The sequence below is a fragment of the Euwallacea fornicatus genome, chromosome 13 (assembly GCF_040115645.1).
Source record: "Euwallacea fornicatus isolate EFF26 chromosome 13, ASM4011564v1, whole genome shotgun sequence".
NCBI classification, from domain to species: domain Eukaryota; kingdom Metazoa; phylum Arthropoda; class Insecta; order Coleoptera; family Curculionidae; genus Euwallacea; species Euwallacea fornicatus.
In genome coordinates, this window is record NC_089553.1 from 3289960 (window position 1) to 3306422 (window position 16463).

General features: G+C 35.8%; 2 protein-coding genes across 3 annotated transcripts; both read right to left on the minus strand.

Moving 5' to 3' along the window:
* Positions 1 to 4207: 4207 nt before the first annotated feature.
* Positions 4208 to 12940, minus strand: LOC136343162 (uncharacterized). Of its 2 annotated transcripts, none has more exons than XM_066289691.1 (14): positions 12774 to 12940; positions 12000 to 12242; positions 11806 to 11943; positions 11617 to 11750; positions 10302 to 10504; positions 10051 to 10205; positions 9609 to 9999; positions 9307 to 9557; positions 7842 to 8007; positions 5862 to 5975; positions 5689 to 5809; positions 5453 to 5638; positions 5119 to 5280; positions 4208 to 4797 (listed from the first exon to the last, which is right to left on the minus strand). In XM_066289691.1, the coding sequence occupies exons 2-14, from the start codon at positions 12216 to 12218 to the stop codon at positions 4662 to 4664; spliced, it is 2376 nt and encodes a 791-aa protein (XP_066145788.1). In that variant the 5' UTR covers positions 12219 to 12242; positions 12774 to 12940; the 3' UTR covers positions 4208 to 4661. The 2 variants fall into 2 exon arrangements, with proteins under 2 accessions (XP_066145788.1, XP_066145787.1); XM_066289690.1 differs by having other exon boundaries at positions 10051 to 10223.
* A 905-nt stretch (positions 12941 to 13845) lies between these two features.
* LOC136343164 (equilibrative nucleoside transporter 3-like) lies at positions 13846 to 16441 on the minus strand. Its single transcript, XM_066289694.1, has 9 exons — positions 16083 to 16441; positions 15851 to 16017; positions 15703 to 15797; positions 15219 to 15269; positions 14922 to 15166; positions 14663 to 14870; positions 14524 to 14609; positions 14269 to 14465; positions 13846 to 14220 (listed from the first exon to the last, which is right to left on the minus strand). The coding sequence occupies exons 1-9, from the start codon at positions 16290 to 16292 to the stop codon at positions 14109 to 14111; spliced, it is 1371 nt and encodes a 456-aa protein (XP_066145791.1). The 5' UTR covers positions 16293 to 16441; the 3' UTR covers positions 13846 to 14108.
* Between the last annotated feature and the right edge of the window lie 22 nt (positions 16442 to 16463).

Sequence of the window (16463 nt, forward strand, 5' to 3'; positions counted from 1 at the left end):
CGCTGTTCATATAACGTGTGCTACAAGCATAAAAACAACAAATTTGTTTGAAATTTCGGGGTATCCCCTTATTACCGGGAAGCGTGCTGTAGCGAATCAGCGTTAGAGGAGGTAGCGTTAAGCGGGGTCTTACTGCAATTTCATTTCAAGATCATTTGTGTGTATTTTTTTACCGTGATTTTAATTTAGCTTTAAATTCTTTGTAGGTTCGTAAGTTTTTTACGTGCAATTGTTCAATTCCAATTCCAAATTTCATCACAGGTTTTGCGATTTTTAAATTCACATTCATCCAACGTTAATCAATCTTTGTACACCGCGGTTCACGTTTCAGTTGTGAATCTTAGCGCTTGTGACCGCAAAACATTTATTTTTATATGTTTTGTTTAATATATTTCTTATATTTTTTCTTGTAGATTTGATTCATTTGTAAGATTTGCAAATTTGAGATTCTTATCGTAAATATCAGGAATCATAACTGTGAGTGAAGCATTTTCCACCGGTTACTCCAGTTCGGAGTTTCTTCTGGAATTCAATTTGTTTACAGGGTAATCCGAATTTGATATTTCGATCGTGAATGTCAATGGTTGTAGTGGTAAAGTAGACGTTCATTTTCCTTCCTAAATAAGCTCTCTTTGAAGGAAACGAACGTGGAAAAAACGATAATTTTTTTGTCTGTATTAAGCCCAGGTATGAAGACGATGCTGTCTCGTAGTCGATATTGCCTGAAAAATGTATTTTTTTATTTCCTAATGTCAGGTTGTAATGTGATTTTGTTTGTCTATTTATTATACGTTTATTATGATTATTAATGATCTATAGTATATGCTGTAGCCTAAGATTTGGACTGTGGCTATTTTACGCTTTTTTGTAACGTACGATAAAGAATGTTCCTGATCTGTATTGTAACTGAAATGCATCAAATCGGAAGCTATTAAGTTACATTATATGTATACATATACAAATATCTAAATAATGTAGTTTTGTAACCCATACATCTTGCGATTAAATGAAATTAAAGCAAACGAATGTTTTATTACCTACACCGAGAGTTTTATAGTTTTAAAGCGAAACGCTTTTGATACGAAATAAAATAGAGTTTTACGGTTTTACTAAAATAACGTTATTTAATTTCATACTGACCCAGTAGATCGGCTTACCCTGTTCTGTATGGGTTTAATCGCACTCTGCACAGTATTCGCCATTGACCGAGGAAAAGTCGTAGCAAATTCTTTTTGCGCATGCGTCATGCGCCGGCTCGATCGCCGCATGTCAGAGGTAAGAAGTGATGTCATTTCCTCAAATTTCGTGGTTAAACGAAAAAATCAAAATTACCTCTTTCCATACTTCCAAAGTTCTTTTAAAATTATTATTCGTTTAAGAACAAGTAGATGATACATCCTTGGTAAGTTGGGCGATAATGTACGATATATAAGTCTGTTGGATGTTGTTACAGTATTTGTGAGGCTTACGAAATTCAAATATTACCAAAATTGTACTGTAAGAGCTCACGGACCTACTGAACTTGTGTGTAATACATACGTCGCAACACCAACGTCGGAAACAACTTATGAAGTACCTTATCGGCCAGTTTATAATTTTCCAAAAGAAAAGGTTTTATTATACAGGGTAAGCTTTATTCAGAATAATTGGATCTACAATTTAGCCCTGCCAGGCAAATTACCTCAAAAACTGGTGATGGTCTTACGCGTATGACCGTACTTGTGGCGTTGGCCTATTTCACCTGTCACATTATACTTTGACATTTTTTACATCTCAATCTAAGAGCATATCAAGATACAAGAGGCCTTCACTATAGTAATGGACCGGAGGGTCTACTGCGTTTGCGCCTCCGGAAATGTTCGTCAAATTCGTGCCCTCCGCTGATTTTCCCGAAACAATTAAGACACTAGTACAGTTATATTTGAAAATTTGTATATTTCCAGAAATAACGTTTGATAGATTTATGTTTAAGTTTTTAAATAAACGAGTTGAAGGGTGGGCGCAGTTATACCTAAAGGCCCTTTATATTGGATTGTGCCCCTAAGCATAGCTCGGTCCTACTCGAAGCATGGCTAATTAGATTTTCGAAGAATTCGCATCTTTTAATCTCAGGACAATGATGACGTCTTGAGGGTGTTCCACGTTGAAAAGTTAAGTATTAACGGGATAAAGGTTTAAGAAAAGAACGTTTGAATTTCTAGTAGGAGAGGGTGTCTCAGCATAATGGGCCATTGCAAATTTATGAAATTTATAACGAAGTAAACTCATCTACGCCTTACAATTGACGCTTCATAATCGTAAAAGGACCCTCATTAAAGAACCATAAAAATCATAATGATTCCCATAAGGTCCCAACATTTCTAAGAATTCTTGGTATAGTACTTGGAAGTTATAAAGTTTATTTCCCCTCTAAGCTCACGACAATGCCCAATATCCCTCTCATACATTTGATGTTTTCTATCATAAATAACACGCCAATAAATTTAAAAATAATTTGAATTTATACAGGTGCAGAAACAGAAAGTGAAGCATTGATTGAGTTTGAAAAGGTACGAAACAACACAGAAATCCGTTCCACTTTTGAAACTGAGGAACCTGGAACCATCCGATTGTCGAATATTTCAAACCTATCTGACACCTGATTTTTTTTTTTTTTTAATTAAATTTAAGGCCGTGTTTAATTAATTGTTCATATACTTATTTATTTATCTAACAAGGGCGGAAAGAAACTTCCTACATGTATTACTAAACTACTGCCTTAAATTCGCGACTTATACCCCCTTTTAGGTAAATCTGGAAACATCGCATTTTACTTTCTATCGATTATTATTTATACGACCTATCAGCTGTACCTTAACAAAGGGCAGGTCGTACTGATATCACTTCGTAGGTGATTCAGTCGAATGCTAGCTCTGCGATGAGCAAGACGTGCGTAATTCGCGCTGCCCTTATAATGGGGGATAACCGGGATTTCTTTTGTTCTAAAGACTCTTGAGGTACGCCGTTAGTACATCCATGGGTTAACCAGTGAAATTAGATGTTGCTGACGTGATTCTGGCCCACACTTCTGGTGCTCAGGGGTGAGTTCTGATTGTTTTTTCTTGTCGTTAACAATTAAGTTTTGTCAAGTCAAAGGAAACGTCGTAATTAGTATTTTAGTTTAAAGTCGAAATTACTTGCAATTTTGACTTTCCTGGAAAATATTTAGGACAATCCTTCGACGTGGTCAAGAAATGACGTCACAATTTGAGCTGTTTGAAACACTTTTAATTTTGTTGCGTGTTTCATTGTGTTGATTTGTTCACGAATTTATATTAATTTTTTTTTGAATTTCAGATTTCCACTATGTACGCCTTTGCTTCAAGTCGATATTAATTCGAAACCCTAGCTGTTTTGAAGATTTGCTTCAAGAATTCATATGAATTGTTTTTGTTTTAGGTACCAACTGTGTGCGCTTCTGCTCTAGTCTTCAATAATTCGGAACTTTTATTGTTTCGAAGAGTGATTCAGAAATTAATATTGATTTTTTTCGTTTCAGATAATCACTGTGTGCGCCTCTGCTCTAGTTTTCAATAATTCGGAACTTTTATTGTTTCGAAGAGTGATTCAGGAATTTATATTGAGTTTTTTTGTTTCAGGTCACAACTACTGTGCGCCCCTGCTTCTAGACGAAATTAATGCGAAACTTAACTGTTTTAAAGACTTTTCAGGAAGTAATTAGAAACTTTTTTATTTTTCAGGTCTCAATTGTGTTAACCTCTGTGTAGTCAAATTTGATTCGAAATTCTGTTTTGATATATTTTTCCAAGGAATTCATACAAAATACCAAATGCAATCGTCATGAGAAAATTTTATAAACGAGTATAATGAAGATTTCCGTAGTGATGAAAATACTAGTACAATTAGGAAGAAACATTTTCAGCATGAATTTAGAATTTATGTTTGAGCAGGTACACGCACGGTCAAAAATCTTGGACCCCCTGTATAAACAAGGTTGATAGTTGTTATTTGGTCGAATTTTATAATGGGCAAAAGTTTGTTATTTTGAAAACAGAAACGAAGAAACATTAGGTAGGGCTAAACTTGCTATTATTGAATGCCTCATTTTGGTTAGGAATTTTTAGTTAAATGTTGTAGACATTTCATGAACACCCAGCTTAAACATTACTTGCGCCCATTTTTTACATAACAATAAGACTTGTATATATATATATATATGTATATATTTCTAATTCGTCTTAGAATTATAGCAATACTTGATTTAGCACACCCCATATCGGCCCACTTGTTTTTAAAATATTAGTAAATCTCGCTTCTCTTATGATAATCGAGGTCCTAATGGTGGGCCCTTATGAAACAGACACCCTTTACGTAGGGAGTCTTAACATTGCGACATTACCATTCTCTGCGTTCTACGTCATGTATGTTTTGCGTTAATGCAAATATTGTAAGAAACATATTTATTATTTACTGCGTCATATAAGTGAGCATTCCTTACATATTATATTAAATTAGTTTAAAATGGGTATATGCGTTATTAAATGTTTTTAGGTTATTATCACAGTTAGTTACTTTATCACAAAGTTAGTACCGCCAGAAGGTTCATTTAAAATCATTAGTAGCAATGTAGTAGAGAAGATAAAATTATTTAACGTCCTAAATCATTTGGATCCGCCTTCGCTGCCACTGTCAGGAAACCATCCTTTGGGTCCAGGTTTTCCCCACTTCGCCCTGGTCCTGCCACGAACCTCTCTGGTTACTTCGCTAATGGTTGTCCCGCCTGGTGTTTGAGCCATCCTTAATAGATTAAGGCAAATACTTAATTGTAGTGTTAAGGTGAAATATTTTACTGTATTCTTTTTTCAAACGGAATTGACTGAGATGTGCTTCAAAATGTGTTGGAAAATTTTAGGAAGAGACTGCAAATGTTTGTTAATAAGCATGGCGGAGAATGTTAATGACATAATTTCTCAACATTAAGAAATTACCAATAATGAAATCACACAGCAAACTTTTTAAAATAGTTCAATACTGTTACTGGATCGTGTATTTCATAAATATTTCATGGAAAAGGTATTTAATGAAAACTCCAAAGTTAGCAACGTGGTTCAAAATTACCTGCTACTTTCACTAGCTTGCCAGGAGCTTTCGGCCTGCGGGCTTCTTCCGCTAGATGATCCACTATCCAGCCTCACTCTTGGCAGGTGGAAAGCCTTAATTTTGGGGCTTCTTTGTAAACGAGGAGTTTGTTGCGAGCTTGGAGAGTCCGGCAGTAACCACCTATAGACAAAACTTTAAATTATAGCAGCTGACACATGGTGTTCATTATTTCCGAAGACGCACACTGTCCAGTGGAATTCCAAAGATTCTCCTTTAATATCAATTCAGGTTAATTAAGCATGGTAAAAATCGACGCTTGCGTTAGTAAGGATAGCATATTCAAATATCTGACCTGTCCTTTTCGGTATATTCGCTAAGAGATCCCCCCAAGCTTGGTTGACTCGAAGACCGGTTCAGATATAAAAATGGTGACTCTGAAGTGACCTGGCTGCGACCACTGCTATCAGGATAGGATTTCCCGAAGTCCACAGTCATTTCGGTCATTGAGCGCAAGTCAGCTTCACTTCGATATATTGACCTTTTCATTCGTAATAATTATAGTGTTTTCATGCTTTAATACAAAATTACCTCCTGTACATAGAAGATGGATATAACTGGGGTTCTCTAATGCTGCTGCCATCATCGGAGTCATATTCTGTCAATGTTGGCAGGCTGCCACGTTTAGATATAAGGTATTTTTGATCCGGACCTGCAAAGTTGTTGATTAAAATTGTCTAAAATATCAGTAAATAGGCAGTTACCAATGTCTTCAGGTGTTAATATGCGGATTATCACTGTCCATTTAGGCGGTTCGAAAACATCTCTAAATCGTACATCTTTACTGATTCGTTCGAAGTCTTCTCGTATTGTGGCCTCTGAAATATTCAAATGCGTAAATTAAATAAAGTGCGTATTTAATATTAACATTTTAGAACTGAACTTACAACATTACGCCACAGATGTACCGTCTTCAATAACGTATACAGGGTGTTTTAGAGTTGGCGCGATTGAGGCAAGGAGTTCAGCTCAGCAAAATATGAAAACAAGTTCATACGAACATAGGTCCGGAAATATTTCAATTTCCGAGATACAGGGTGTTAAGTTTTTTTTATTCGTGGCTTACAAATGCTGTAACTGATTTTAATGAAATTTTTACGGTTTATTAGAACAATTATCAGACATCAATTAGACTCATTACATTTGACCCAGAATTTCCAGGGGCGTACCCAGCGAGATGGTCGGTTTTTTTTGCAGAAAAAAAACGTTCCACAGTTTTTTCACGTTTTATGCAATATTCGGATAAACCTACTAAAAATATATATTTTTTTAATTAATAAAGGGTAAGAAAATTACGAGAAATGTTAAAAGTTCGAGCATTGCAACCCTGGCCTCACCACACATAAGATGTTTAGTGGAGGTTTCCCTCGTTATTGCAGGAAGTACAGTCTTTGTGTTCTTAATTTTTAATGGTGTAATTTTAAGGGTGGCGCTGTTGATGCATTAAGGCTGGCCACATCCGTCGTATATGAAAATAAATGACAAAGCAATTTGGATGGTAAAAGCACAAAGCTTAAAAACAGTTAGGCCCTTTAGTGATACCATGGGAAAACACTATTAAAATTATCATTGATGGAATTATTGTATTTTAAGCAAACGGCTTAAGGTAGCTAAAAAGACTTCCTTAAACCAGGCGTTTCTTAATGAAGATTCTATATATGAGAAAAGATCACTCAGGGCCGTTGGCAGAGTGCACCAGTAAGGACTATGCAAAAGAGGAGTGGAAAAGTGGGACACCTCGTTCTACATAAAGAACCAAAACATCCGCATAAATTGGTAAAAAATTGAAGGATGAAATGCTGGAATATGTTAAATATTGTTTTTACTTGTGTATTTTTTGACGTAACAAACATGTATACAGGGTTACTCATATAGTAGATAAATAGTAGTTTTTCCTGTGGGATCCTGTATATATATACCCATATATGTATGTATTATGACGTTTTTGAGAAATCCTAAACGAATTTCATGTAACACCCACATCTAAATTCGACAATTAAAAAGATACAAAAAATTTAAATAACTATAGAACTATTAAAATTTAAAAAATAACGATATAAGTGCTATAATCTACTGTATGAGATGTTCATTTGTGGAGGCGTTTATTGAGCTTCTTGAGTAATTTTATTTTTAACTCTTATATTTTTGGGTTTATTTATATACATCATATGTTTCAGGTAACCCGATAAAAAAGTCTATTAGGGTGAGGTCAGGTGATCGAGCAGGCCTCTCTAATTGCCATATTGCGCAAATATTTCAATAACTCTTGAATTTAGCCATCGTCATGTTACATGAAATATGTTCGGAATTTCTCAAAAAAATCATAACATACATGGAGTTACATAAGAAAAAAAAGAAGTATATCTACTACATAGTTACCCATATATATAAGCCTCTTCCGTCACAAAATGCACAACAAAAACCAATATTTGATATATTCCAGCATTTTCATGAAAAATGGTTTCTTCAATTTCTAACGAATTTACGCATGTGGAACTTTGATCCTCCACGTATATGCTCCCTCTGAGGATGACTATGTTTGATCTTCAAATGAGGATCGAAAATCACCTATTTGTTTCATTTTGTAATTATGTATATGAATAACAAAGTCCTGTGAAAATTGTACTTAAGCTTTGATGGGTGAGGAAGAAGCCCGCCCAGCAATTTAGTAATCAAACACGCACCTGTGAGTAAAGTTCTCAATGTCGATTCGGTGGTAATGATCTGCCTCCACTTCATTCTGTCTGTCATGGTTAGTTGAGAATTAAATATTTCGGCGGTGTCTATAACGTGACTTTCTTCGGGCTCGATGGGTTGCAGCACCCTAATCAGAACGCTCCAATTTGGAACCTAAATTTATAAATGATGTATTGATAAATTCGTGATTAAAAGTGCTGTGGAAAGATTGGAAAGCATAACTTGTACATCGTCATTTGCAGATGAAACGGGTCAAAGATGTCTTTAACTTCGAACTTAGCTACGACATACTTCCAATGAACAAAAAATGTTCCAGAGCATCCTGTACCAGGAATTTTTTGTTATATGTATTACATAATGCACAAGGTGTTATTTAAGTATGTGTCCACATTTTAAGGGAAGAGTCTTTGAGTGGTTCTAAGAGAAAAAGTTTATTTTAACATAGGTCCGGTAATCCTTCGTTTTCAAGATACAGGGTTTGCTTAAAAATCGCTTTTTTTTCATTAAAATCTTAATATTCCTTAGCCGATTTTGTTCAAATTTGGCAGCATTATTTATGGTTATTATTGTTATTTATGCGCCACTGACTTTTTTTTAACTTAAACATTTTTTCGCATTAAGCACGGTTACGGCCACCAAAGTCACAGGATTTAAATTCGTTAGATTTTTCCTTTGGGAGCATGTAAAGTTCCTCGGTTAGAAAACTCCATTCAACACCTGAAGAAGAATTATTCCAATGGATACGGGATTTACGTAGACAAATAAGGTATACGCCGGGTATAATTCAACATGTTCGGCAATCGATGTTAAAACGAGCTAATGCTTTCATTAAGCATTGAATGAAGGAGAACATTTTCAGCAACTACTGTAAGTTTCGTGTTGGTTGCCGTTTTTTTCTTCGATTTCCCTTAAACTTTCGGCGTTACCCCTGTCCACGCCACTAGGAAAAGGAGGAAAACCGTTTCCAGCTTAAAAAGATTTTTTCGATTAGATTAGAAACTCTCACCAAGCTTCAACGTTATATTACTTCGGGTTCCCTCTTTATTTAAGATTTAAAAGAAATATGCGTTGATAAAAAAAAGTTTGACACCCTGTATCTTGAAAACGAAGCATTGCCGGTCCAATGTTTACATAAACTTTTCGTCTTAGCATCCCTCAAAGAATCACTTCTTGAAGTTTGGCCAAGTACTTAAATTAAACCCCGTATAGACAATAATTTCTCGACGATTTCTATTGGTAGGAAGAGTAGAAAACCTCAAAAGCGTACCAGACTCAACGGAACCGGTCGGCAGTGTATAAGAGAGACATATCTTCTATCTGAACGATTTATGCTGAACGGAATAAATTAGAAAATGGCAATATGCACAAAAATAGGTCTATCAGCATAGACCACCTTGCAGCAGTTGAATATGTTGTAGAGCTAAAACGAAAAAAGTATTAAGTCTTATTCACCTCAGGATTTTCTCTCGGAATATTAAATATTCTGAGCCATTCTTCCTTCTCACTAGTTTCTTTAATCGTTTCGGTTGTTCTAGTAGCTAAATCGGTGGTTACCACTGCACGATCTGATGTAGCTCTCACTGGTGGTTGCTGCCCGATGTAGCCTACAAGTTCCGGAGAACTCAGCGGAACTTTATCGTCATGAATTTGCTGTTGAGGTGCCAAACTCATCACCCTCGGTGGTAGTTTTGGTGTCGACAACCCTGGATATTTTTAGTGAAATGGCGATTTTTCTCTTATATTTTGATTTTTACCAGATCCAGAGGAAATATCAGAGAAATCTTCCCATTGTGGTGGCTGAGGCTGAACTGGGTAATTCTTAATTGTAACGTCCCAGATCTGAGGAGGTAGGGGTTTCGCCTCTGTATGGTACTCTGTTATATTTCTTATATGCCGATCCACATCTTCGATAGTTTTCTTTTCCTTAATTGTTCTCAAGAATACATCATCGACGAAGTGTTGTTGATAATCGGGTTGATGCACCACAGGAGCTGGCACTGCTATCATTTTTACCGATTCCTCAATTTCAAGGATTTCTTCCTTAATGGGGGCAATAATGCTCTCAGTTCGAGAGCTCTTACTGTCGGTAAGAGATGATGGAGGTGACGGTGGTGGAGGCTTTTTCACTTTTACTTGCACATCGAACTAAACAAATAAATACATTTTAATTTCAGCCATTTGAAAGGAATAACTCACTTTAGGTGAATCTTCTTTGACTGCAATCGGTAAGCGAGGAACAGTACTCGGGATGGCTGTGAACTGCTGCACATCCGGCTCTTGCGTGTAGTCGTCACTGGAAAAACTAGCGTTCTCGTGGACCACTGGAAGTTCCTCAATTTCAGATGGCGATTCTGCAGGATATTCAGACCCTGATAATCCATATATTGAACCAACGGTAACGTTTTATCTAAAATGAAATAAAAGCCATTGCGGGCTTTTGCACTTGCCTAAAGAGCTTTCAGAGAGTTTTTCGATGTCACTCTGCACTGGTGTTATGGTGCGAATTACGGTCATCGGACGTCTTCTCAGGCAGAAGTACGAGGCGGCCAATCCCAAGATGAATAGCGATAGAAATAATATTCCGCAGATTATCAACAGGACTGGTAGCGGTGAAGGGGGTTGATAAGGTACTGGTAGAAGTGGGGCGAAGCTAAATAGAATAAAATCTATGAGGGTAGATTTCGAGGTAAGTAGAGCTTTTCCAGCTGAAAATATCGCTCTAAAACGTCGGTATTTTATTGTAAAGACGATGCTTCATTTGGGATAATCACGAAAATGCCTGCAGTGTAGGCAGGAGAGAGCATTGAATCCACGATTTGTATAAGACATTGAACTCCACGTTTACAGCTGCTGAATAACTATTTTGTTGCCATTTTTATATCTTGAGGTGTTTTGTTAAAAGCAGCTTTAGAATGTGCGATTTTTCACGTACAATTTACCGCTGTGGTTCTTTTGCCACAAAGTAAATATACATTAAATTAAGCCGCTGCTCATTGATTCCAGCGAAAAGCGGGCGGTTTACCTGAGGTCGTGTTGTGTAGGCGGATACTAAAATCAAGCGAATCTCTCTTTCCTGCCTTGAATATTAATCAGACTGACATTATGCAATAAAAATCATCATGCAACTAGTAATATGTGAAATTTACAGAGGGTCCAAAAATTACCAAGAAACTTTAAGGAGTGCTGGGGGACGTTAATCCAAACTTCTTTTCCTAAATAAACGTATGTCTGCAAAACAAAAAAATACGTTAATTTCTAATTTGGAGAACTTACCGGTGTGCACCGGTGGATTGGGGAGGAGATCCTGTAGCCTGCCCCTTACGTTGTCCTTATGTCAACACCTTGAATTTTTTTACTTTGGAATTATCTCAAATTTCTGGTCTACAAAACGCTTATTCATAATAAAGATTTCTTAACAAGAGTACTGGCCATTTGCGCACATCTACAAGCTGTTTCGAGAATATGCCATAAGGTCCTCAAGTCAACGAACTGAAGGTGCAACCTTTGTAGTGAAGCTGATGGTCACCGCTTTAAACAATTACTGTAAGCCATAGTTTATTTATCGACAAAATCAACGCCTAGCAGGAGTAGAAACTGATCGTAATGACCAGAACTATGTTGCCTTTTTTCTGCTCAAACAGCTCATTTGCAGACACATATTTATTAAAAAAGTTTGTATTGATGTCTCTCACCAGCCCTTAAAATTTGTCAGTATGCTCGTGCAACACGTTATAGAGATGTCTCAAACGAGAACGGAGTTACCTTGGTAGCGGCGGAGGAGGGACTACGATGGGTGGTGGATATCGGCATACAATAGTAATGATTTCATCCCCGTCCATTTCCAGTCCTGGGTGGAACCTCACCACGATGTTGTTGGTAAATACCCTCTGGGGTTCCTTAATTTACGACTGTGTTAATTTGATATATCGCTAAGGAAAATTTTTAACTAACTTGCTTAGTCCCGCACCCTTTAAGTGGCAACTCTAGGTCATATTTCAAAGCTCCGTTTCCAGTTATTTGACAAGCAGAGTTCCTATCAAAGTCCGCATATACAGTGCCATAAAACGGTTCTCTGAACTTCATATTTATCTGAAATACCACTGGAATTTATTGGCTGTTTTATATCGTTAGTGGTATCAACGTACTTGCATAGATCCTTCAGCGCAGTTCAAATCAGCTTTAGTTTTATTTAAGTTGATTTCCGGACTGAGGTCATCGAGCTGAGTGACTTTCCCCCCTAAAACAGCCTCGGGGGGCAGGCCCTCCCCTATGTAGCCAATGTTATTTGCTTGGTCCGCGTAGTTGGACTGCGGAAAGGCGCCTGTTGCGGCCCAAAGATGCACCGTCAGAAGGGCCAGTAACATTTTAGCCACAAAAATTCCCGTTTACTGCATTAATGGAAATAGTTTTGTTACTTCAATCATTCAGCTGGTGTATGCGTAGGATGGCTTTGTTTAAATTGTATGAATGTGTAATTTTCCCTCATCGGCCTTGAGTGTCACCAGATTAATGTTAACAATGGTAAACATCTGGTACAGATGCACAAGTCGTACTTATGTGGATTTTAAAATTGCAAATTATTATGCGTATCAAACAGGATTTTCTAATATTTTTCGTGAATGTATTAATATACTACATGCGTCTGCTTAAATCTGTATTTAGCTGTTTGTGTCGTAGGAAAAGCTTTATTTGGGATTTAAAAATGCGTGGGCATTCCTAAAATGGGTATGCAATGAATAGGTGAATGTCTAGTGATGCTCGTATTCAGAGACGTTGCCCTTTGAATGGGAGGTTCCAAATTTGTTCCAACTATGTTTATTACCTAATCAATTAAGACTATAGTTAAATTCTTCTTTACAGAGTAGGCAACAGTAATAAATAAGATATTTGTTTAAATATTTTACTTGATGTATACAAACCTAGTGTTTATCACCGCCGAAAAATAGGGCCGAACTCACTTTACATGACTTTAGCCCGGAAACGAGCACTAAATTACCAAATAATCGCAATCGCACCTGATGCCGACGCCTCACCAGTTTAAACCGCAACACCGACTCACGGCTGAAAATAAGAAACCGTTCGATTTGTTTTATTTTTCAAGATCTTTTGATCTTTTGCAAAACGCCTTGGTATGACCATAAGTGTGGAGTTAAATCCTACGCTGTAAAAAAAAAGAATTATTAATTCTTTGCCTACGCTTGTATTTGCTGTAAATTCCTGTTCGTTATTGCCTCTTCTGGCTTAAAGTTGTCATACATGGTGTCCTGAAAGTTGATAGATTAGTTTTTTGAATGCCGAGCGGTACTGAATTGTGTCTACCTTCCCCTCGTTATATACATATGTAAAACATATAATACAAATTCAATTTCGTACTACAGCGGCTCAAAGTGAAAATGACACGTCCGTATTGAAATCGATATTTATTAATAAATTTTCATTTACTTAACAATAAACTATTGTAAAATTTCTTTAAATAGTATGCTGCATCTATTCTGTAGTGTCCATCACTTTATCGTAAAAATTCGATGATAAACATCATTTTTTTGTAGTGTCGGTGAGTTTATTATTATTAAGTTTAGGTCATTTTTTTTTATTTATTTCATCCATAATTTAAAACGGTTTTTTTTCAATATTTAAAGCCGGAGCAAAAAAAATTCATCATACTTGTAAAGAGAATTGAAAAACCTTTGACTTGATGTGCCGCTTGACCCCCCGTGCCATTTAACAGTCTTGAAGAGGTTGCCACCCCGTTTAGGGGGGTAAATCTACATCTACGAATTTATAATCCGAAAATGCCCCCCTTCAAAGTAAAATTGACGTGTCTCGGGGTTTTCAAAAGAACACAATTCCATTCAAGATATTTGAGGTAGACTGTTTTAAACGGACCATCCCATATATTGTTAATTTCAATTTTCAAACAAGAATTTGCGATTTTCTTTACTCAATTTGGGATATACCATGTATATTTCGCATGAGGGGAATTAATACGCATTATTAACATTTGATAAACATTGACATACTTTTATTAAGTAAACAAAAGCAACAATAAATCAAATTTGATTACGAATGTCCATGATAGATGTTTTATATTAAAATTGTATATTTGCCAAAGAGGTATATCTTCAATATACGATTCACTAAATGTCACATTGCAATCATCTCTATAACATGATATGTACTTTTATCTATATGAGTCAAAGAGGTGCTGGTACCCAATAACTTAAAATATTATTACCCCTGTTTTTTTTGTCAAACTACAATAACTTAACCATAACCAAGCTCATAACAGATCCCAGAGCCAGACCAACGCCCATAAATACTGCCATCATTAAGGAAGCAGTTTCTTTCTCAAAATCGTCCACTTTCCTGCAATAACAGTAAAAATATCTGACTCGAACTATTAAAATTGCTTACTTTGGTGCTAAAATCGCGATTAGGTTAGCCAAATACCCATTGCTTACTGCACACATGAACGATATGATGATGTACTGATAATCCTTATTAAAAACCACTGCCCAATAGAATCTGGGTTGGGCATTGCATAACATCAAAAGAGGAATAAACACGAACCTTGCTAAGCTTAAAATTAAGATAATACTTCCTTTTTTTGGCTGAAATACGATTAATAGTATTAGTTAAAATGTTTTTTTTACAGTTCTTCCTTCTTACCTTCTGAATTTTGCCTGCGGAAATCCTTCCCAAATAGTCACCAATGCTAAAGAGGAGATAAGTAATGGTCGGAATAAAATATAAGTCTAAAAAAAATGCAAAACCTTGTTTTAACGTAAAAGCTTATTTGTTTTATTACCGTTCCATTTGTTTCCATTTCCGTGGCCTTCAGATTCTATAAGCACCGTAACACCAGGATAAACACTTAAAGTAATGGCGAAAACCAAGAACATGGATAATCCATGTATCAAAGTTTTCTTGCATACCACCTTATTTGAAATTAGCTGTGCTGTAGAGGATGAACTTCCGAATTCTGATATGGTAAGTAATTTATCCTCTATATGATACTACAAAATAAGTGAATCTTGGAGTTCGAAGGAGCTGAGGTTAGTACTTACTTTATAAAATACTGTTTTCGTCAAAACGACATAAAGTACAATCGAAAACGCTATGGTAATATTTCCTATGAGGAAATAAACTAGGGCACTATGGGTCGACGATGCACCGAGTGCCAAAGATACAATTTCAGCAGCGGCTGCAAAAATGCCACCCAACGCTTGTCCCCCTATTGTTGCGGTAATGTAGATAGGGGAAAAATTGCCAACTATTCCGAATATACTTCCTGACAAAATCGCACTACAGACTAAAATTAATACAAATAATATTTTGCTTGAGAACATTGAGTTAAATCTTACCGTTTAGAAAGACCACTATTGTAAGTGTTGTAACAAAAAATAAATACTGCCCTACAAAAATCGAGTTAAAATAGATTCCTGAAAATTGTTACTCATTAAAGTGTATATGCATCGTGCAAGGTATTAGTCTGTTGAAGATATTCATGAAAACAAACAACAGCCCCGTAAACTTTAATATTGTTCAAAATTCCAATTTGACTTGGGACTTATTTTGTTTATTTAGGATTAAGGAATTTTCTATATATTATCAAAAAATATATTGAAATTTGGCGATATTTATATGTCTATGTTTATCGTTATTACATACATGGGTGTTTTTGTTCAATTTTGACTATAGTATACTTGCCATATGAGGAAGGTATGCCAAAAATATAAACGTAAATTTTTCATGCATCATCATTTTCCATTTGATTAAATGAGATACCTGATAATAGTGCATACTACAAATCTAAGAATTAGCGTGCACATTTGCTCTTTTACTTACATTTATCGGTGTCAATGAACACAAATACAAGAGTCAATATCATTAATAAAAGCATGAAAAACAGCGACCCCAGAATTCTTTTATTTGCTGATATTCTGCAAAAATAACAACTTTGATGAAATTATCAAAGAAATGTTATACCTAATACCTGTGACTTATAGCTGCATTAAGAATAAGGAATAGTAAACTAGGGATTGCAGAAGCTACTGTTATGTATGAAGTAAACTCGGCCTGTAAAGATGTCTTATTTATCGCTTTACTCCCTGTTACTAAATCATTTTGGATTTCGATGTCTCTGAATTTGTACATCCAATACTGAAATCGTGCAGTGTCGCAGTAATGCTTAATGTTTTGATATATCATTATCTTGATATACTCACATCATTCGCAGTAACATAGAAATTCCAGGGCAGCAAGGTTACAATACCCAATATGTAGAATATCAAATACACTGTGTTAAATTTATCTCTAGGTTCTACAGGTTTGAATAAAGGCTTATTATCCCTTACAACTAAACTCTCGTGAATATCATTGTCTTCTAACTCCGAATCCAGTTCTTGCAACAAAGGTGTTGTATTAATTGAAGCCATATTTCTTCAATTAATTTATGTTGATTTGCCGAGATCACATTAGTAATATAATTATTTAATTTTTTCTTTGATAATCGTTATTACTATGAAAGAAACATTATATTTATCTTTAGCAAACCCTTCTAGTTACGACATTATGATAACTAACAAAATTTGGAAAAAACAAACAAA